General features: G+C 38.3%; 1 protein-coding gene across 2 annotated transcripts in view; it reads right to left on the bottom strand.

The window, feature by feature from the left end:
- The window catches only part of DERA (deoxyribose-phosphate aldolase), a 123,425-nt gene extending 102,406 nt beyond the window's left edge, over positions 1 to 21,019 (bottom strand). The window contains exon 1 of one of the 2 annotated variants that reach the window (XM_079140402.1): positions 20,861 to 21,019. In XM_079140402.1, the coding sequence (XP_078996528.1) occupies positions 20,861 to 20,891 (31 nt within the window). In that variant the 5' untranslated portion in view covers positions 20,892 to 21,019. Of the gene's footprint in view, positions 1 to 5,583; positions 5,748 to 20,860 lie in introns of those variants that run through there. The other variant, XM_079140401.1, reaches the window with a different exon arrangement.
- Between the last annotated feature and the right edge of the window lie 2,722 nt (positions 21,020 to 23,741).

The following is a 23,741-nucleotide window of genomic DNA, read 5'->3' as shown; positions in this document are numbered from 1 at the left end:
GTTCTTTATACCATCAGTCTTTCCTACCTTAGGAGGAAGTGAATTTTCTATTCTCCTCCCAGACAGCATTTAAAATAGAGAAAAGCACCCTCAAAACTGACTCCTACCAGTAGAGAAAGCATAGCGCAAGTGGCTGGTGCACCCAAAGACAGAATTCCCCCTACTTCCTAAGGGCTCTCCCTGACCTCAGCTGACACTCAACTATTCAGGGGTTAAGGGTCCAAACAGGTTATTCTGAATCCCTAGTCATTTTCTGTTCTCATTGTTTGCCCATATCATGTATACCACACAGACCAAAAGGTAAATATATAAACACTTGAATTTTAAAAAGTATTTTTGTTTTTCGTTTTTAAATCTAAGGGGGTTAGGGGTGTAGCTCAGTGATACAGGACTTGTCCAGCATGTGTGAGGCCCTGGGTTCAATCCCCAGAACTGCTATTTTTAAAAAAGACAAGAGGAATTGGAGAAAATTTCATAAAAGTGGAAGGATGTAAGCTCAACTTCCAAGGTCGGAGATAATCTTCAACAGCAGAGGATATAATGTCCAACGGCATTCCAAACAGAGGCACCAGCCCCAAAGAATAAAACCAAAGACCAAGCCAGCCTGACAAAAGCAGTGTCTGAGTGTTCATGTGTTGGGGAGAGTGGGAGGTGGCAACAGGAATGGGGTCAAAAGATCAGAATCTTTAGAGAGAGAGCAAAGTACATGGGCTTGACTCATCAAGTAGTTATAAGGCCATTTTGAGTTCCTAGAAAAGGCAGTATGAGACTGGTAAACAGGGATCTGAAGAGGAGATTTTTTTCTGCAAATCAAAGGGTAGCTAGACAATGGTATAAAGCATGTATAATATGTAACAGTAGCTATTCAATACATCTTTTTTCCTTTCTTAATAGGAAACCGGACTTTAAAGTCAAATCCTCATTCTACCTATGATTTGTAAGTTTTTATACATTAAAAGTGTGATGAATAGCTGGGAAAGTTGGCACATGCCTGTAATTCCAGCAGCTTGGGAGGCTGAACTATAGCAAGTTCAAAGCCACCTCAACAACTTAGCAAGACCCTCTTAAAATACAAAATAAAAACTGGCTGAGGCAAGCACTCTATCACTGAGCTATAATTCCAGTCCAGTAATTGTGAATATTAAATGAGGTATTAGGTGTGAAACAATTGGTATGGTGCCTAGAAGGCAGGGAGCCACAGTAAGACCAAAATCAGTAGGTACCACAGGGGAAGTCAAGGTACCTTAAAAGATCAGTGGTAGAAAATCCAGCAGAAGAGAACAAGTAGACCTATAGGGAAGCAGTGAAATAATGAAAGTAACTATTTCAAGAAGACAATATAGGAGCAATTGGAATTACTGAATAAGGCTACCATCTATTCATCGCTCAAGAATGATTTAACTATATTTCTCATATAATATTCACACTATATACTTCCAGATTGAGACCAGGTCCAAAGTTATAATGGAAACGCAGGCTTCTATGATTCTAAGATCCAAGTTATTTCTAGAATGCTGTATATATGTTCTCAAGAGTGAAAAAATATACTACACAATCTGATTATTTGACTCACAATTTTACCAGAACTTATTAGACACTCCTATTTTCAGTCTTGAGAATTCCCACCTAGTTTACTTCATTTATATACTTGCTGACATTATTTGCCTATTTCCACCAACTAATGCATTTCCTTTGGCTAAAAACAGACTATAATAACTTAAGTAGGAATATATATTTTTCATAAATAAATGTACTACATAAAGTAACAAAATAATTTAAAAAGTAAATCTGAGAAGATAAATAAAATTTTTTCTATTTGAAAACAATAAGGAAAAGTTTAACCAAATAGGATTTTCCTGGGGGGGCGGGGGGATAATAATGCCCAGATGTAGAAAAACCAGCTGTCATGCCACCATTGTGATTCAGATGTGTTATAGAACGAGCCTTCCTAGGAACAGAGGAAGAGGTGCATCAACAACATATTTTTATGGAAGAAACATTAGCATTATAATCAATACTCGGCCAGGCAGATGAACAAATACAAAATAAAGGCTCTAAACACAAAGATTTATGATATATTTATGAAAGAACTAGAGAGAAGAAAAACTAATGTATTCAGTCATGCTCAATCAACAAAAATGGGGGTAGGCTGTAAACTGACCACTGGAACTTTGAGTCTTGAAACCCAGAGGACTGTGCTGGCCAGAGAAGGAAGGAAAAGGTCTGAACTCCGAGACCACAGAACACCACTGACCTACAATTCCACTGGATGATCATTCTAAGTAATATGAAGATTCAAAGAAATTCAGAACTAGAGGGATTCTTGAGATGTTCCGAGGACATTATTTTGGAGCAGTTTTAGATTTACAACAAAACTGAGCAGAGAAACAGAATTTCCTAGATACTCCTTGTCTCCACACATGAACTGCCTCCCCCATTATCAACATCTGCCACCAGAGTAGAACTGATGAACATGTGATGTCTGTTTACAAATTGGGAAAGTACAAGCCAGCGGACTGAAGTCTTCTATTTAATGTCAATGGCCAGGTATCATCAAAAACTAGAACTCCTATTCCTGGGTCCCAATCTTTCACTGGTCCTAATCCTGTATCTTTTCCAGTTAAACCAAAAAGGATTCAGGGAAACATACATGGTTAAGTACAGATTCTCTGGCATTCCTTCCACAAGATGCCTAGTTCAACTTGATCTGTGAAAGTAACTATTGTCAAGTGCCAAAATGATTTAACTTTAGAATGCAGAAAGAACTTCACTTTTCTTTGAGATGTTCTTGAGCATTATCAGCAACAATGCCTATTTTCTGAGTTGCACATGCTACTCACCATGACCCACAATTTCACTATATTATGTAATTAGTACACACAGTCAACCACAATATTCATCTGCAGACTAACATTTTTTTTCTTCCTGGAGACAGAAATATGGAGGTGGGTTTTCCCTGATAAAACTCCTATTATAGCTGGGTATGGTGGTGCATGCCTTTAGTCCCCGATACTCGGAAGGCTGAGGCAGAAGGACTGCTAGAGCCCAGGAATTGGAGGTCAGCCTGGACATAGCAAACCTGGTATCTAAAAGATACCAGAAAGAAGAAGAAAGAAAGAAAAACAAAACCTTACTAGATCTTTGCCTTGCTTAAAAGATTCTCCACATTACAGCAACCCCTTATCTGTGTTTTCACTTTCTATTGTTCAGTTACCCTTGGTTGTCCAAGGCCCAAAAATATTAAATGAAAAATTCCAAAAAAAAATCAAATTTTAAATATTATGCCATTTTGAGAAGCATGATGAAAACTTACACAATCCCACTGTATCATGCCCGAGACATGAACCATGCCTTTGTTCAGTGTGTCTACACTGTATATGCTACTTGCCCTATGGTCACTTAGTAGCAGTCTTAGTTATCAGATCAATTCTTGCTGTACCGCAGTGCTTGTGTTCAAGTAACCCATATTTTACTTTAAAGTGGCCCCAAAGCACAAGAGTAGTGATGCTGGCAATTCAGACATGCCAAAGAAAAGCCATAAAGTGCTTCCTGTAAGTATCATTTCACATCATCATAAGAAGAGTAAATATAATACAGTATTTTGAGAGACAGACTCCATTCATATAACATTATAGCATATTGTTATAACTGCTCTATTTGTTAGTCTTAATCTCCTTCTGAGTCTAATTTTTAAATTAAACTTTAGTATAGGTATGTATTTAGATACTGGAAAAAGACAGGGTTCAGTCTTAACAAGGTTTCAGACTTGATGCTCATGGTCAGGCAGGACTATTGTACCTTTAAATGTGTATCCAAGAGTTAGTGAGTAACAAATTGACTAGTCAATCATTTCAAACAAGGCAACTGCACATCCTGATGACAGGCAAAGTTTGCTTTCCTTAAAAAGAGCTAGGTCTCCAGCAATATTTTAAAGTTTGATGAGAGAAGTGAAGCGTCTCAAGGAGGTTCCCCAACTCCTATTGCTCTTATATGCTTGATGAAGACATGGAAAATGGGAATTCACAGTAGGTTCTCTCTATATATGTGTTCAATGAGTGAGTTTGAGGTTATGTAATACAGGTAAGGAAACTATATCCAAAATATTTGATTAAGAAAGTGTTTCAGATTTTAGATTTTTGAGGTTTTTGAATATTTGCATATACACATTTTGGGGATAGGATCCATGTCTACATATAAAATTCATTCATGTTTCTATAGTTTTGGGGGTTTTTGGTTGTTTTTGCTTTTGATTTGTTTGTTTTGCAGTACTAGGAAGTGAACTCAGGGCTTTACATATGCTAGGCAAGTGTTCTACCACTGAGCTACACACCACTCATCATTCATGTTCATATATGCAAAGCATGAAGGTAATTTTATACAATATTTTTTAGTGCGCCTGAGTGTAGACTACAAGTAATCACATGAAGTCAGGTATGGAATTTTCCACGTCTGGCATCATGTCAGCACTCAAAAAGTTCTGAATTTTGGAATATTTTGAATTTTGGATTTTGGGATTAGGAATGTTCAACCTGTAATGAATGATTGCTTACTAACAAGTTAAAAAAAATTTTTGAAGGTGGGGGAAGGGCAGGAAAACTAAACTTTGTAGAGATATGAAACTAAAACAAATGTGTTTTTTCCTTTGAAAATTAATAGAAGATTGAAGTTTCTCCATAAATATTGAAAAAAAAAAAAAAACTCCCTCAAAACTTCAATACATAAGAGCTCAATTGAATTTCATCAAATGCAATGGGACCTTCCCTCCTTCCTGAGTCCACAACACAAACTTAATTCACAACATCCAGAGTAAATGAAAATATTTTTCCCACCAGAAAATTTATTACTTATTACTGGTAAACAATCTCATATCTTTGGCTAATGGGAGATCCTTAAATATTCCCATGTCAATTTCCAAAATGATCATAAAGAACAGTGTATTTTTCCACCAGCCACTGGCATCTTTGAATGAAACATGCTTCTTGTTGGATTGGAGACTCTGCACCTTTCAATAGGTAGATACACAACTGCCATGCCTCCTGATCCTTCTGATATGCTTTCATGTTCATTTTATCAAATCTTCTCACTTATTTCAATCAGAAAATAAAAGGCTAACTTCTCCCCATATTTGCTTATAGAAACTTTGCTTACTAAATAGAAAAATTATATATGTAGATATAAGAATGACAGAATTTGTCAAAAATAATATATAGTAAGTAAAGAGTCTCTCAAACTCTACTTAATCTGTGACTACAGTTTATTTTAGGGTTCTGAATCTTCAATGTTCATGATGGAGATGTAGAATGCAGGTTCCTGGTCTTCTCCCCACATGATGCAAATAATTAAAGCTATTTGGGGGCTCAGGAATCTTCATGTTTAACAGGCCTCTTAGGTGATTCTGATATTGGAACAGTGAAAGCTGGTGGAGAGGGAGGTAATGCAACATATTAAAGTAAATCAGAGAGCCTGAGTTTCAAATTCAGTACTGTCTCCAGTCATGTGACCATAGGTTTAACTTCTCTAGGTCTCAGTTTACTCATCTGTTAACAAAAGGGTGTTGGACTGATAATTAAGATGACTTCCTACCTGGTGCAGTGGCACATGCCTGTAATCCCAGCAGCTCGGGAGGCTGAGGCAGGAGGACCATGAGTTCAAAGTCAGCCTCAGCAAAAGCGAGGTGCTAACCAACTCAGTGAGAAACTATCTCTAAATAAAATACAAAATAGGGCTGGGGATGTGGCTCAGTAGTCCAGTGCCCCTGAGTTCAATTCCTGGTACCTGGGGGAAAAAGAAAAAAAATAGATTCCTTCCTGCTACAAAATTCTATAGTATGTTTTTAAAAAGTAGCATCATAAATGTGACACTCTTAAGTTTTCTTCCATAATAGCATTTGAAATGTTTGAAAGAAGTAATATTTATTAAAGGATTTCTACATTAGAATTTAGGGGTCTTGCAGGGCACGGTGACAAGACCAGTAATCCCAGCAATTTGGGAGGCTGAGACAGGAGGATCACAAGTTCAAGGGCAGCTTCTGCAACTTAGCAAGGCCCTAAGCAACCCAACAAGATCATCTCAAAAAAAAAAAAAAAAAAAAAAAAAAACGAAATAAGGGCCAGGGATGTGGGTCAGTGATTAAGCATCCCTGGCTTCAGTCCCTGGTACCAACAAAAAAAAAAGTAATAATAATTCAGGAGTCTCTGACTATACCTTAAGCATGCCAGACACCTAGTTCAATGTCAAACTGTACACATTTAAATGACATTGCATGTGCACACACACACCCCTATTTACCTTGAGTGTTGAGATAGAAATGTGTCCACAAAGTATTCAGCTGAAAAGCTTAAATCAGAATCAGGATTATGAGAAGTTAATTTAGATATTTTCCCAGATTTTAAAGACAACAATTTGACATCATTAACAATACTCTAAAAGAACTTAGCACCAGCTAAGTGGCACCTTTTTAGGAAGTAATTACCAGCAGCTACTTTTATCTCAGGCATTGCTTTTGGGGATAAAGGCCTGACTATACAGAGAGCTAGAAGTTGCAACCCGAATGTCTCAACATTTTAAAAAATCTGTACAGTTTGCCAGAGCTGAGATTAAACATTTATCCTTCTCTTGCAACCACTTTGGTTTCCAGGGAACTGACTGTTACAGCTCGGGCAGGCTGAGGAGCGGTACATCCATAGACACACAACACACAGCAAAGTTGACTGAAAATTTTCAAAGTGTCTTTTTATGCCTTTAACTCAAAGATGAACACATTTCAAGGTGACCCAATCCTCAAGTGACAGACAGTGTTTTAAAAGGGCCAGAACTCTCCACTTAAACAATTTCTAGTGACATGTTTAAATCACATCCTCAAGGGCTCTGTCTGCTGTCTCATTTACTAGTCTTTCTTTCCTGGCAGAGGCATCCCATTTTAAATGAGTGCTTGAAGTTTGTCTTCCTTCCTAATAATTAAAATCCACAGGGCTCAGCTGCTTTAAAAAATGTTTTTTAACTTAGCATGCACCATGGAGGACTTTTAATTATTTAATTATACAACAAACCCAAATTATTTCTTTATAGTTTTTCTATTTATCAAAGCAATATCAGAATAATAAAGATAGCTTACAATCAAAAGGTAAAAGGCTTCAAAGTAGAATGAAAGTAAGCTTTCATAAAAGGATGTTCCATTTAAAATCTAAAAATGTACAGTCACTATGTTGACTCTCTGTATTTCACATACAGGATTTTTCTTCACTAAAATATTATTCTTAGCCCCTATAATACAATGAGAAGATTACAACAAAAATCTGAAAACTGGGTTTCCTATATTTAATGAAACATGCCAGGCTGCTTTTGCTCAGTGTCCTTGCAGAAGTCATTCCCTGTTAGAAATATCCTTTCCAAAAAAAAAAAAACAAAACCTTCCCTGGACTGTCAGTGACTTCATCTTTATCTTTCCTACCATGTTTCTATTGTCAGCTTTATCATAGTGTATATAATGATTTACAAGACTGAGATCAGCAAGAGCAAAAACCAGGTTAGTCTCCACATGGTATTCATTAGCAGGAGCACCAAGTAACAAGTGTCAGAACATCCACATACAACGTTCCTATGTGTATAAAAATAAATTTAAAATTTTATTCTGGCCCCTTTCCCCCTCCCTTCCTAAACAAGTGCCCTAAAACAGCGAGACAAAACTGAAAGAGGTGAACAAGACAGGCACTTGAACCAGTTTGGAATGGGATCACCCCCACACCCAGAGTGGGATATGGGAATCCAAGTAGGTGAAGAAGACACCCACACATGGAGCAGCCTGGAGTCTATTCACAAGGAGAGATTCTGCACGGAGGGGCAGCCAGATAAGGAAAGGCAAACCCCAGGCAGGGCCGGGAGGTTATCTACATGTGCCACAGACAATGACTAGAGTAAGTGGGATATCCAAGTAGACAGCAGCCTGCTGAAAGGAGTTGGAGGGCAAGCAAGATGGGGAGAGCTGCCTAAATCAGGTGTCAGAGTCTGAGACAGTTAAGAAGAAACTTGACTGGAGGTAGTAGAGAAGTGGGGTCTTGCATGAGGAGAGCTTCAAATATGGAAAAGGAAAACAACTGAATAAATCCTGTAGTGGTGGACCAGAACTGGACACATCTCTTAGGGAATTCTTGGTTTTCCTGATAGAGAGATAAAGACAGAATAGATGATAGGTAGATACAGAAGTGTGTGTGTGTGTGTGTGTGTGTGTGTGTGTGTGTGTGTGTGCGCGCGCGCGCGCGCGCGCGTACATTTCTCAGTTCTCCCAACTAAGAGGCTTAGGAACAGGGACACCCGAATTACTGGAGCATACCTAGTGCTCAGAACTTAGCTTCTTAATATCATTATCCCCTGAAAAAATGCTCCTTGGAGAACAAGCTGACTCCAGCATGAGAACAGAAAAATTATAAGATATGCTAGAAACACCTCGAGACAGAAATGAAGAAATGCAGCAGCTGGACATAGTGGCAAACAACTATAAACCTAGCTACTCTGGAGGCTGAAGCAGGAGAATAGCAAATTTGAGACTGTCCTGGGCAATTTAGTGAGGACATTCAAACTAAAAAGAGCAGCACACATAGCTCGGTGGTAAAGCACTCCTGGGTTCAATCCTGTAGTGTATAATTAAATAAAAAAAAAAAAAGAAGAAGTAAAGAAATAAGTCAGGAAAAGCGCAGCACATCTATAATCCTAGTGACTCAAAAGGTTAAGGCAGGAGGATCACAGGTTCAAGGCCAGCCTGGACAACTTAGTGAAATATTGTCTCAAAATAAAAATAAAAGACTCTCCCACTTCAGAGTCCCAGGTTGCTCTGCCGCACAGGAGCTGAAGATCCCTAGGGACAAAGACTGGCTCCTGAGCACCAGGAAATGGACTCAGGGTTCAAGAAGAAGAGATATTGAGAGACTTGGGACCAACTCAGAGCCGCCCGGTGAGTCTCTCCCGTTGGGGAGGCGTCCTAGATGGGGTGGTAGTCCGGGAACGCAGGAACTTTGTGAAGTAGAGTTGCCCAACGAGACACCCCTCCCCGCACTGGAGCAGTGAATTGGGACAACTGGGAGCATTGGAGAGGAGGCTGCTCAGCACAGCGCTTGGACTCAGAGCGACTGCACCAGGGCTCCAGGCAGCTGCTCAGAGAACAAGGCACGCAGCAAGTTGTTTGGATTCAGAGCGATGACATGGGAACTCCAGGCGGCTGCCTGGAGGAGGAGGAGGAGGAGCACGACGAGTCGCTACATGGAGCCACCGCACCGGAGCTCTGGGCAGCTGCCCAGAGGAAGAGGAGCAGCGCAGCAGGTCACTTGGACGAGTCGCTACACATGGAGCCACCGCACCGGAGCTCTGGGCAGCTGCCCAGAGGAAGAGGAGCAGCGCAGCAGGTCGCTTGGACTCGGAGCCACTCCATGGAACACCGGGCAGCTGCCCAGAGAAAAAGGCGCTTGGCAGATCGCTTGGACTCCGAGTGACCGCACTGGAGCTCGGGCGGTTGCCCAGAGGAGGAGGCGTGCAGCAGGTCGCTTCCAGGCAATTAGATGCAGAGCACGGTCCCAGGACTTAGGCGGCTTCTTGGTGGAAGAGCCGCACAGAGACAAGCTGAGGGGCGGAGCAAAAGTTCCAGGACTGCGGGCCGTTCTCTGAGGAGAGGCAGCCTAAGGAGACTCTTCTGCACAGGGCGAGGCTCCCACGCCAAGGAGGTAGGTCCGGGTCCCTGGGAACGTTGCAGAGGAAGGCTGCCCAGCCCAGGCGGTAGTTGTGGATTGAGGGGAACCTCTAGGAGGGGAACTGACCAGCAAGACCTCCCCACTGGGTTAGTATTCCCTGCCAGGTGAGGTTTTCCCAGAAGGACGGTATAACCAGAGACACAGGCCCAAACAGGCCTTGCCTCAGCCCGCAGCCTAGTTCCCCTTTGGATGACCATTGGTCAACAAGTGGAGGCACCTCAGCCCAGTAGCAGGGAATATACCCCACCTGAAGGCCACCACCCCTAGAGAGGCAGCTTCCTTGTGGAGCACTGCATTATCAACTTCCTCCAAGACTTTAGGCTACCGAAGGCTAAGAGGGGATATACTAGAAATCTTCGGGGACACTATAAGTCAATAGAGGAAATCTGCAATATCTCAGCGGTCCACTGATACCTGAACAATATGAGAAAACAAGGGAAGAAAATGCCCCAAACAAATCTAGATGTTACATCAATAAAATTCAATGACAGCAAGGCAGAAGAAATGACAGAAAGAGAATTCAGAATGTACATAATTAAAATGATCAGGGAAGCAAACGATGAGATGAAAGAGCAAATGCATGCACTAAATGATGAGATGAAAGAGCAAAGGCAGGCATTGAATGATCGCACCAATCGACAGTTAAAAGAGCAAATACAGGAAGCAAAAGATCATTTCAATAAAGAGTTAGAGATATTGAAAAAAAAAAACAGAAATCCTTGAAATGAAGGAAACAATAAACCAAATTAAGAACTCCACAGAAAGCATAACCAATAAGATAGAACACCTGGAAGACAGAACCTCAGATATCGAAGACAAAATATTTGATCTTGAAAACAAAGTTGACCAGAGATGATAAGAAATCATGAACAGAATCTACAAGAATTATGGGATATCATGAAAAGGCCAAATTTAAGAATTATTGGGATTGAGGAAGGCTTAGAGAAACAAACCAAAGGAATGAACAATCTATTCAATGAAATAATATCAGAAAATTTCCCAAATCTGAAGAATGAAATGGAAAATCAAGTTCAAGAGGCTTATAGGACTTCAAATACACAAAATTACAACAGACCCACACTAAGGCACGTTATAATGAAAATACCTAACATACAAAATAAAGAAAGAATTTTAAAGGCTGTGAGAGAAAAGAACCAGATTACATTCAGGGGAAAACCAATACGGATATCAGCAGATTTTTCAATCCAGACCCTAAAAGCTAGAAGGGCCTGGAACAACATTTTTCAAGCCCTGAAAGAAAATGGATGCCAACCAAGAATCTTATACCCAGCAAAACATACCTTGAGATTTGACGATGAAATAAAATCCTTCCATGATAAACAAAAGCTAAAACAATTTACAAAAAGAAAGCCAGCATTATAGAACATTCTCAGCAAAATATTCCATGAGGAAGAGATGAAAAACAAGCAAATCAGCAAAGGGAGGAATTATCCTAAAGGAATTGTCAAATAAAGGAGAAACCAAGTCATGTCAAAAAAAAAAAAAAAATGAGCCGAATGACCAGGAATACAAATTATATCTCAATAATAACCCTGAATATTAATGGCCTGAACTCATCAATCAAAAGACATAGACTGGCAGATTGGATTAAAAAGAAAGATCCAACAATATGTTGCCTGCAAGAGACTCATTCCATAGAAAAAGATACCCACAAGACTAAAGGTGAAAGGATGGGGAAAAATATACCATGCACATGGACTCAGCAAAAAAGCTGGGGTATCCATCCTCATTTCAGATAATGTAGACTTCAAGCCAAAGTTACTCAAGAAGGTATATAAAGAAGGATATTTCATACTGCTTAAGGTAAGCATAAATCAGCAAGACATAACAATCATAAATATCTATGCCCCAAACAGTGGTTCATCCATGTATGTCAAACAAATCCTTCTCAATTTCAGAAACCAAGTAGACCATAACACAATAATACTAGGCGATTTTAACACGCCTCTCTCACCACTGGATAGATCCTCCAAACAAAAACTGAACAAAGAAACTATAGATCTCAGGGGTGGTAGGGGTGGGGGGAAGGGAAAAAATAACAGAATGAATCAAACAACATTACCCTATGTAAATTTATGATTACACAAATGGTATGCCTTTACGCCATGTACAAACAGAGAAACAGCATGTATTCCATTTGTTTACAATAAAAAAAAAATGAAAAAAAAAAAAAAAAAAGAAACCATAGATCTCAATAACACAATCAATAATTTAGACTTAACGGACATTTAGAGAATATACCATCCAACAAAGAATGAATACACTTTCTTCTCAGCAGCACATGAATCCTTCTCTAAAATAGACCATATATTATGCCACAAAGCTAATGTAAGCAAATACAAGAAGATAGAGACACTACCTTGTATTCTATCAGATCATAATGGATTGAAATTAGAAATAAATGAAAGGGTAAAAAACAGAAACTACTCCAACACCTGGAGATTAAACAATATGCTATTATATGATGAATGGATAACAGAAGATATCAGGAAGGAAATTAAAAAATTCTTAGAGGTAAATGAGAACAAAGAAACAACATATAAAAATCTCTGGGAAACTATGAAAGCAGTACTTAGAGGAAAATTTATTTCATTGGAGAGCATTCAATAAAAGAAGAAAAAAAATCAACAAATAAACAACCTAACACTACGGCTCAAAGCCCTAGAAAAAGAAGAACAGACGAACATCAAAAGCAGTAGAAGACAGGAAATAGTTAAAATCAGAGCTGAAATCAACGAAATGGAAACAAAAAAACAATTCAAAAAATTGACAAAAGAAATAGTTGGTTCTTTGAAAAAATAAACAAAATTGATAAACCCTTAACCACACTAACAAAGAGAGGAAGAGAGAAAACCCAAATCACTAAAATTCAGAAAGAACAAGGAAATATCACAACAGACATGATTGAAATACAAAACATAATTAGAAGCTATTTTGAAAATCTATACTCCAAGAAAATAGAAAATTTCAAAGACATCAACAGGTTTCTAGAGACATATGAAATGCCTAAACTGAACGAGGAGGACATACACAATTTAAATAGACCAATTTCAAGTAATGAACTAGAAGAAGTCATCAAAAGCCTACCAACAAAGAAAAGTCCGGGACCAGATGGGTTCTCAGCCGAGTTCTACAAAACCTTTAAAGAAGAGCTCATTCCAATACTTCTCAAAGTATTCCATGAAATAGAAGAGGAAGGAACCCTCCCAAACTCATTCTATGAAGTCAATATTACCCTGATACCTAAACCAGACAGAGACACATGGAGGAAAAAAAATTTCAGACCAATATCCTTAATGAACATTGACACAAAAATTCTCAACAAAATTTTAGCAAATCACATACAAAAACATTAAAAAGACAGTGCACCATGATCAAGTGTGTTTCATCCCAGGGATGCAAGTTGGTTCAATATCAGGAAATCAGTAAATGTCATTCACCATATCAACAGAATTAAAGTCAAGAATCACATGATTATCTCAATAGATGCAGAAAAAGCATTTGATAAAATACAGCACCCCTTCATGCTCAAAACACTAGAAAAAATAGGGATAGTGGGAACATTCCTTAACATTGTAAAGGCTATCTATGCTAAGCCCATGGCTAATATCATTCTAAATGGTGTAAAACTGAAAGCATTCCCCCTAAAAACTGGAACAAGGCAGGGATGCCCTCTTTCACCACTTCTATTCAACATTGTCCTTGAAACTCTAGCCAGAGCAATTAGACAGACCAGAGAAATTAAAGGGTTACGAATAGGAAAAAAAGAACTCAAACTATCCCTGTTTGCTGATGACATGATTATATATTTAGAGGAACCTGGAAATTCCACCAGAAAACTTTTAGAACTCATAAGTGAATTCAGTAAAGTAGCAGGTTACAAGATCAATGCTCATAAATCCAATGCATTTTTATACATGTGATAAATCTTTGGAAAGAATAATTAGGAAAACTACCCCATTCACAATAGCCTCGAAAAAAATAAAATACTTGGGAATCAATCTCACAAAAGAGGTGAAAGACCTCTACAATGAGAACTACAGAACACTAAAGAAAGAAATTAAAGAAAACCTTAGAAGATGGAAAGATCTCCCATGTTCTTGGATAGGCCGAATTAATATTGTCAAAATGGCCATACTACCAAAAGTGCTAAACAGATTCAATGCAATAACAATTAAAATCCCAATGACATACCTTACAGAAATAGAGCAAGCAATCATGAAATTCATCTGGAAGAATAAGAAACCCAGAATAAGCAATCCTTCACAGGAAAAATGAAGTTGGGGGTATCGCAATACCAGAACTTCAGCTATACTACAAAGCAATAGTAACAAAAATGGCATGGTATTGGTATTGGTACCAAAATAGACAGGCAGATCAATGGTACAGAATAGAGGACATGCACACGAACCCAAATAAATACAATTTTCTCATACTAGACAAAGGTGCCAAAAATATGCATTGGAGAAAAGACAGCCTCTTCAACAAATGGTGCTGGGAAAATTGGAAATCCATATGAGACAGAATGAAACTAAACCCATATCTCTCACCGTGCACGAAACTCAACTCAAAATGGATTAAGGACCTTGGAATCAGACCAGAGACCCTGCAGGTTATAGAAGAAAAAGTAGGTCCAAACCTTCAACATGTCAACTTAGGACCAGACTTCCTCAACAGGACTCCCATAGCGCAAGAATCAATAACTGGGATAGATTCAAACTAAAAAGCTTTCTCTCAGCAAAGGAAACTATCAGCAATGTGAAGAAAGAGCCTACAGAGTGGGAGAAAATCTGCCAATCATACTTCAGATAAAGCACTAATCTCCAGAATCTATAAAGAACTCGAAAAACTCTACACCAAGAATACAAATAACCCAATCAACAAATGGGCTAAGGAAATGAACAGACACTTCACAGAAGATCTACAAGCAATCAACAAACATATGAAAAAATGCTCAACATCTCTAGTAATAAGAGAAATGCAAATCAAAACTACAAGTAAGACTCCATCTCACCCCAATTAGAATGGTGATTATCAAGAATACAAGCAACAACAGGGGTTGGCGAGGACGTGGGGAAAAAGGTACACTCATATATTGCTGGTAGGGCTGCAAATTAGTGCAGCAACTCTGGAAAGCAGTGTGGAGATTCCTTTGAAAACTTGGAATGGAACCACCATTTGACCCAGCTATCCCACTCCTCGGCCTATACTGAAAGGACTTAAAATCAGCATACTACAGAGATACAGCCACATCAATATTCATAGCTGCTCAATTCACAATAGCCAAATTGTGGAACCAACCTAGATGTCCTTCAATTGATGAATGGATAAAAAAAACTGTGGTATATATATACAATGGAATATTACTCAGCCATAAAGAATGATAAAATTATGGTAATTACTGGCAAATAGATGAAATTGGAGAATATCATGCTGAGTGAGATAAGCCAATCTCAAAAAAACAAAGGACGAATGATCTCTCTGATAAGCGGATGATGACACATAATGGGGAGGTGGGAGGGATTAGTGTTAGGGTTAGGTTTAGGGAGGGGGGGCAAGAATGGAGGAAGGAAGGACTGTAAGAGGGAAAAGGGGTGGGAGGGGTTGGGGGGAAGGGAAAAAATAACAGAATGAATCAAACAACATTACCCTATGTAAATTTATGATTACACAAATGGTATGCCTTTACTCCATGTACAAACATTTTGTTTACAATAATAAATAAATAAAGTTGTTTAAAAAATAAATAAACACATAAAAATTTAAAAAATAAAATAAATAAAAAGAGCCAGGGATGTAGCTCAGCAGTAAAGGATCTATGGAATCAATCCCCAGTACTATCAAAAAGAAAAAAATTAAATTATTAAAGAAAGAGAAAGTAGGGCATGAGGTTAGACACCTATAATCCTAGAAAGTTAGGAGGCTGAAGCAGAAGGATCACAAGTTCGAGGCCAGTCTCAGCAATTTAGGAAGACCCTAAGCAACTTAATGAGACTCTGTCTCAAAATTTTTAATAAATAAAGAGCTGAGGATGTGGGTCAGTGGTTAAGCACTCTTAGGTTCAATCCCTGGTAGCAAAAAGAAAAGAAAGAAAAGTAGCTTGAAAGAGCTACCATTACCAAAATCTGAAAGTAAAGCATAATAGTAACAATTATAATTAATTGGGAGAATAAAGAAACCTCAAATACATACTAATATAAATGAATAAATATTAAGTAAAGTCAGCAGAGGAAAAGATCCTTAACTAGTTTCAAAAAACTACCATAAAACACATATTAATTATGAAGGCTAAAACTTAAACTTCACAGTGGAGTAGCATGGCAAATACCATTTATTCAAGTGATCAAAATATCACCAGTAAAGAGACAAATCAACATCATGTGCTACCAACAAGATGCAATGAGGAAACAGCATCGTTTCTGTGGTATTCCTGGGGAAGACGCATAACTTACATCTAACCACGAAAAAAGTATTAGACAGAATCTGAGGAACGTTCTACAAAATAACTGGCCTATATGCTTCAAAACTATAAAGATCCTGCAAGTCAAAACAAGACTGAGTAATGATTCCAGACAAGACTAGAGATGGGCCAACTAAAGGAAGTATGCAATTCTGAACTAGATTTTTCTGAAAGATCCAAAATTGGACAATTGGCTATGCTTGAAGTCTGCAGATCTGATGGTAATCCGATACCAATGATTCCTAATGAGGAAAATATCCCTATAAGTATCCAGGGTTGGTGAAACCCAATGTCAATCACCCATTTTCCTCAAATGGTTCAGAGGGAAAAATTCTTTGTATGGTATCTGAAACTCTGCTAAAGGTTTGAGATCATTTCAAAGTTAAAAAAAATTATCATGCTGGCTTATAATCAATACTCCATGAGAAAATAATAAATCCTTCAAGATAATTATCACAACTGCATAAAATAATTATTTTCATATTATGTTTTTTTCCTACTACATGATAAATATTTCTCTACCTAGAATATTTTACACATACATGAAAGAGAACAGTTACTCAGCTATATCAACTGTTGTCCTGTTTTGGTTCTGACAGGGTCTTTGATTTAATTTTGTCAGACAAAACTAAATGTGTAAAACTGAGAATAATATATCTAAAGGTAGCCATGGTATAAAACAAAGTGTAAAGAACTTCTAATCAGAAAAGCATTCAACTTATGCCTTAAGACATGAGCAGCTCGCAGACATTAAAAGTTACTTTTTCTTTTGAGCTTTCATTTTCTTATCAATGAAATGAGAGTAACACCTACCACAAAGGATAACATGGAGAGTTAAAGGAGATAATGGTTGTAAAAGTACTCTATTAAACCTAATGAAATATACAGTTTGCTCTGCAATGGATTCCCCATCCATGGATTCAACTAACCACCAATGGAAATATTTAGAACTATCTGTACTGAACATGTACAGATGCTTTTTCTTGTTATTATTCATAAATAATACAGCATAGCAACTATTTACATAGCATTTATACTGTATCAGGTATAAGTAATCTAGAGATGACTGAAGTATATAAGGAGAATGTGTATAGTTTATATGCAAATACTATGTCATTTTATATAAGGGACTTAAGCACTTGCAGATTTGGGTATCTAAGGGAGTCCTGGAAGTAATCTTCCATGATACCAGGAAACAAATTAATATATATTGGTTTTGGGGTTTTGGTTGGTTAGTTGGTTGAGCACGTGCGTGCGTGCGTGCGTGCCTCTGTGTGTGTGTGAGATTGCTTGTTTTTTGTTTTGTTTTGGTACCAGGGATTAAACCCAAGGGCACTTAACTACAGAGCCACATTCCCAACTTTCATTTTTTAATTTTTTTAAATTTTTTTTCAAAAATACACTATTGTTTATTCTGCATTTATTATATAGTATAAGGAAGTAGTGGATATAATGGTTATATGCTATAAATAAATATAAATGTAAATCATATATAAATATAAATGAAATATTAGCCAACTTTTTATTTTGAGACAGGGTCTTGCTAAATTGATTAGGGTCTCACTAAATTGCTGAAGCTGGCTTTGAAACTGCAATCCTCCTGTACCACTGGGATTACAGGTGTGTGCCACCACACCCATGAGTATATATTGTAAGTATTAAGAAGAAAAAAATACTTGACATAAAAACAAATTAATCAATTACATTGTTAAAAAAAATCTCAAGTTAACTGCACTTTAGAAATTCCATGGGAAAATCTAAAAATTTTTCAATTCTACTTGACCACATGAGTGAAGAATTAAAATTTTCACACACCTAATAAAGAATATGCTACCTTATTCTTTTAATTTTAAATAGAGACTGGTTTTTTTAATTCAAAAATAAACTTTAATGTCCTGTCTCAATAAATAATTAATGAAAATGGAAAGATATTAGTCATTTCTCACTTGAAATCCATAGATTCCTTAAACTGTTCACTTTGTTTACAACTGAAGAAATTCCACTTTCCTCAGGAAACTATTAAGAATACATTTGAAAGGAAGCAACACTATTTACATCCTTTAAAAGCCTCTTGACACACCTTTAAAGACAAAAGTCACAAAACTGAATTTTAACAATATTCAGAAAGAAGAATGGGCAGTGCCTCAATGCACCTGTCCCCATGCTGTGGCTGTGGCCTAGGTGGATGCCCAAGGTCCCCCAAGCAGGAAGTAGTTCTAATTTATTCCTTCATTCAAGGGACATTTCTGAGGATCATCTGTGTTGAACTATGCTAAGTGCCTGGGATACATAAGCAAACCAAAGGAAAATCACTGCCTCTATGATACCTACATTTTAGGAAAAGTTAAGAGAAGTCTAAAAGAATAGACAGGTATCCATTAATTTTAATAGACCACACAGGGTGTAATAGGAATAGTAGGACCACAGAAATATGATACCAGGGGTTCTCAAAATTGAACTCAGAATCACCCATAGTACTTGGTAAGTCTCGAAATGCTGGGCTTCACCTTTATTTTTGATTCATTGTACACAAATAGGGTACAACTTTCATTTCTCTGGTTGTACAAGAAGTAGAGTCACCCTGTTTGTGTAATCATACATGTACATAGGGTAATGATGTTTATCTCATTCTATTACCTTTCCTTCTCCACCCCTTCCCTATTCCATCTTCTAAAATCAATATTAGAGGGTCCATTCCCAGTTTGGAAATCTGTTTGCATACCCAAATGCCATGCTAAAAGAATGTTTTCCTTGCAGGGTTTTTATCATGAGGGTCAGGTTTGGTCTCAAAATAAATCTTTTTTTTTTTTTTTTTCCTAGTTCATGAACTAGGAAATATATATAGCATACTAAAATAAATATTACAGTGATTGAATCAGGAATAATTCTAGTCTTTCTTGTGCTAACCATAATTTCTAAAATTTCTACAATAAGCATTAATTTCTTTTAAAGAGAGTTAATTTCTTAAAAAAATTAGTTGCAGTGTTCATTCAAAAGACTTTCAATTACAAAACACTATAAAACTCATCAATTAAGACAATGCATAAATTAATACTGAATGATTTTCCCATAGTACATAAATAATTCAAATAACTTACTTTAGCATTTTAGGCTAAATCTCTGTAAGTTAAAGGTAAATACCAGTTAAGGAAAAACACCCTTGCAATGTATATGATTTTAATGAAGAAAATAATAAAAACAAAGCTATGATCATTTAAGCAGGGGCATGAAAATCACATTTATTCCAAACAGCAGTTGTTTTATCTATACTATTATTCTTCAACAAATAAAGTGATTCTAATTTTTTGCAAACTAAAAAAAGGAAAAATGGTTTAATTGTATTCCTTGAAAGAAAATTTTTAAAACTTAAATTTTGGGGAAATTATGGCATATCCTCTTTGTGACCTATTAGCATAGCCAATATCCTCGGAAATACCAAAGAGACACAAAACACCCCAACTCTAGCCCCATCCAGCTTTCAGGATCCTCCAATCTAGCCTATACTCATTTGTTGTTAAAGTTTACATTCCAGAGATAGAACTTAAGTTTAAAACATAATCTTCTGGTAAACAGAAGGTAAGACAGGATGAATTTCATGAAGAAATTAACTATCTATAAAAGCAGATTTAGACTCTAACACTCAACAAAAATTTCACTCTTTAAGTCTCAAGTGTTTAATACGAATAATCACTTTTAAAGTACCTGCATGAATTTTCAAAAAATTAGTCCCTAAAAACAGACCTTTCTTACACACTATTATTTGAGTTCTTTCTACATACCCACAATGTACCAAACACTTTACATTTATCTCCTTATTTAATCTTCAAATCATGAGGTATATATCTTTCTAATAACTATTTTACAGATGAAGAAACTTGGACAAAGTAAAAAAAAAAAAAATCATAGATAATAAGTTAAAGATCCAGGATATTAAAGAGAGCCAAGTTATATATTTAAACTATTAACCTTGGGCTCCATCAAGGTTGTGTGTGAATTACAAATTTTTCACATTTTAGGAAATATGAAATAAGCTTTCTAGCCTGTAATCTGAACTACTATCAGTAAGAGGAAAGATGGGAACTGGAGATGTACCTCAATGGTGGAACGCTTGCCTACCCTGGGTTTGGACCCCGGAACCACCAAAAAATTAAAGGAAAAATGGTAAAAGAATACAGGCACTTTTGCAATTTTGATAAACACCTAAAATCATACACAATCTACGATGCTGTGTTTTCTGCACAGAGCCATGGCACTTGGGGGAAAAAGCTATTTTAGGGATAATTATGTCAAAATAATTTTTGGAAATCCAGTACTAAACGCAGTATTAACAGGGGGAAAGCAGGGTTTTTAATCTGGTCTCATTTGGGATTTTGTTGTTGTTTGCAAACAGAGAGTTAAGAGGTGGAGGGATCGGTTGAAAGACGGAAATCTCATCCTTTCCCGCTCCTTCCGCTTCCAGCAATGAGGCTAAGGCGCCCAGGCCAGAGTGCAGCGCCGGGATCCGCCTCTGCCCGCCGCGGGCAGGCGCCACCGCTTCCCGCCCCTGAGAACCTCTGCGGACACTCAGCCGGCGGCGGGCCCCGCGCGAAAGACCGCGATGCGGGAAGCCGGGAAAAGAGAGGAGGCGACTCGCGGGGCTTACCGAACTCCGTGCCCTGACTGTGCGCAGCCATGACGCGGGCCGCGGCGGCGCTGCTGGCCCCGGCGCTCAGGCCGCACCTCGCGCCCAGCCCTTCCGCCTTCTGCCCGCCTCGCGCCGCCTCGCGCCGCCTCGCCCCGCCCCCGCCGCGGCCGAGATCTCCAGATCCGCCGGGCTGTGCGGGCTCCGCGGCGCTGTATGGCCTCAGCAGCGCTGTGCGGCCTCCGCGCTTCCCTGCCGGCAGCTCCTGTCGGAGACGCCCAGGTCCCCTGCACCCGAGCGCGCCTCCAGCATTGCGTGGCTCCCGGAAGTAATGTTCCCAAAACCGGTTTTAAAATGCTAAACCATGGTCTCCATGGGTAGACCTGTAATCCCAGGAACACGGGAGGCTGGGTAGACCTGTAATCCCAGGAACACGGGAGGCTGGGGCAGGAGGATCCGAAGTTCAAGGCCAGCCTAGCAAGACCGTCTCAAAATTTTAAAAAGGGCTGGAAGACCCCGGGGATCCTAGGGCACTAAAGGAAAAAATAAATCAGCTGAAGCTGCCCAACTGCGCTGAGAAATTATTTATATATATATTCAGGAACTTTTAACTGTAAGATTACATAACAATAGGGGAGAGGAAACTCCCCTCCCCCCTCACACACAGCCCTCAAATTTTGTCCAAGTCCCAGAGCTTTGCTCTGAAATGTCAGCAGTGATCCTTTAGCTCTGTAAGGGCCCCAAAGCACACTGTGACTTCTAATCTGAAATCCATGACCTGAAAAATCGAGTTCTCAGCCTAGCTCTAACAATAACTAAATATGTGATATGGGTCCGATTAAGCATATTTCTGACCTTCATTTTCCTCATATGTAAGAGAATCTTGACAATTTCTTGATCTCTAAACTTCTTCAATCTCTAAAATTATATGATTCTGTGATACTAAGATTTTTTTTTAAGTTGTCTGGCAGTACTCCACAACTTCATCTTAGATTACTACAATTTATCTGTACTCATAATCAAAGGCATCTGTGTTCTATGGAAAAAAAGAAAAAACAGAACTCTCAGTGTGGCCTGTCTACCACGAGGAAATTATTGTTCTAGATACTTTTGGATATATGATAGCATTTGAGTTTCAGGGAAATCCTTCCAGTTATATATTATATTGCTAAAGCTACTGACAGCAAAATTCTGTGGAGAGAGGCATATTGATACAATGGAAATACAATATGGTGGACTCCAAAAAGGGCCAAACTCATTAACATGCCAGCAATTCTACTTAATGATCAGAAGACTCTGGGAATGTATGTGCTATCTACTTGTCTGCAAAATGGGGGCAATCAAATGTATTTGGTTTGCAAAACTGTGCATGTGTAAAGCACCTAGTAAATAGCATGGTACATGGTAGGTGTTCAATAAATCGAAGCCATTAATGTTAGCAATAGTAGGGCTAAATAGAAAAGTAATCTTGCTTGACTCCCTTACATTGAGCTGCCTTTCTGCCTTGTTCACATACAACTACTGCTAAATATTTTGGATTCATATATGTAATAGCATTTACCTTTATTTTTATTTAACCCTGAGAGAGAAAAACAGGCCCTAAAAGCCTGGAGCTAGCCTGGAAATTACGAGACCATTGCTCCCCAGATGAACATCATAAGCAATTTTACAAAAAAACATTGGCCAAGGCCACTGTGACCAACATGAATCAAAAATGACACAACTCATAATCATATCTGAACAGAAAAACAGTGAATATTGCACAAACCACAAAAAATGACCAAATAGCTTTCATCCCAGATAATAAAAGTGACTGCCACTTCTTTCCCCATAAGTTTAGCCTCACTCCATTCTTCCTGTCTTTTGGATAATTATGAAACCCATCATAGAATTATCAACACTTTCTGCTCAAATCCAATTCAGAAGAAAGCCCACTTTCCTTAACCTTCCCCAATCTCCCAAAACAAACCCAAATCCTGTTTGTAACACTATCTTACAGAGATCCCCTGGTTCTCTATGGTGAGCAACAAGTCACACTTGTGTCCATCTTCAGGTATATTCCTGGTGGATTTTAGCACTGAGAGCGCTGATGTTCTAAAAGATTCAAAAACAATAAATGGAATTCTATTATCAGAGGTAGATATAACTTCAGGCCAGATTCCAAGCCATTTGTTATGAATTCGTGTATAGTATGAATCTATTATTTTAAACTGTTATCCTAGCTTAACAGAAAAAAAAAAAAAAGAAAAACTAAACTAGAATCAGGGAGGTCACCTGAAATTAGCATTTTTGGAGTGTTTCAAGATGGCAGAATAGAGGAGGTTGCTTTCCCAACTGCTCCATGACCTGAAACCAAGAAAGCAGATAGGCAGCTTCTCAGCAAGATGGATGAACAAAAGGGGAGGATTTTATTGGAATTGAATCCTGGAAATTCAAAGCAGATCAGGGATTTTAGGAGGTTGGATGTGATAAAATAAGGAAAAATCCCCAGCACCACAGCTGTTGTGGCAGCTGGAGGAACCATGGGTCCATCACCCAGCAAAGTGGAGGGATAAGGGAACTAAAGAAATCCACAGCCTTAGGAGACCTTAGGCATGTATGGGTACAGAGAGTTCAGAGATCAAAGACACTGTCTGACTAAACTGAAAGGTGTGATGCACAAGATCCTTGTGCAGGAAAGAAGCCAAATCTCCCCCAGCTGCATGTGGAGGACAGAAGAAACATTTTGCAGGCACTGTGTGGGGACCATCAGCTGAGAGAGCTGAATACTGGTACACCTGAGACTGGCCCAAAATACAGGCCTGGCAAACCCACATTGCACAACATGTGTGCCTAGGCGACCAGGAGAAAATCAAACATGGAGAGAGGTTTACACAGGGGACTACTTGTTGTGAAAACCCAC

This window comes from Sciurus vulgaris (assembly GCF_902686455.1).
Source record: "Sciurus vulgaris genome assembly, chromosome: 5".
Classification (NCBI taxonomy): domain Eukaryota; kingdom Metazoa; phylum Chordata; class Mammalia; order Rodentia; family Sciuridae; genus Sciurus; species Sciurus vulgaris.
The sequence above is the reverse complement of the archived record's forward strand: the minus strand, read 5'-3'. Positions and strand labels throughout refer to the sequence as shown.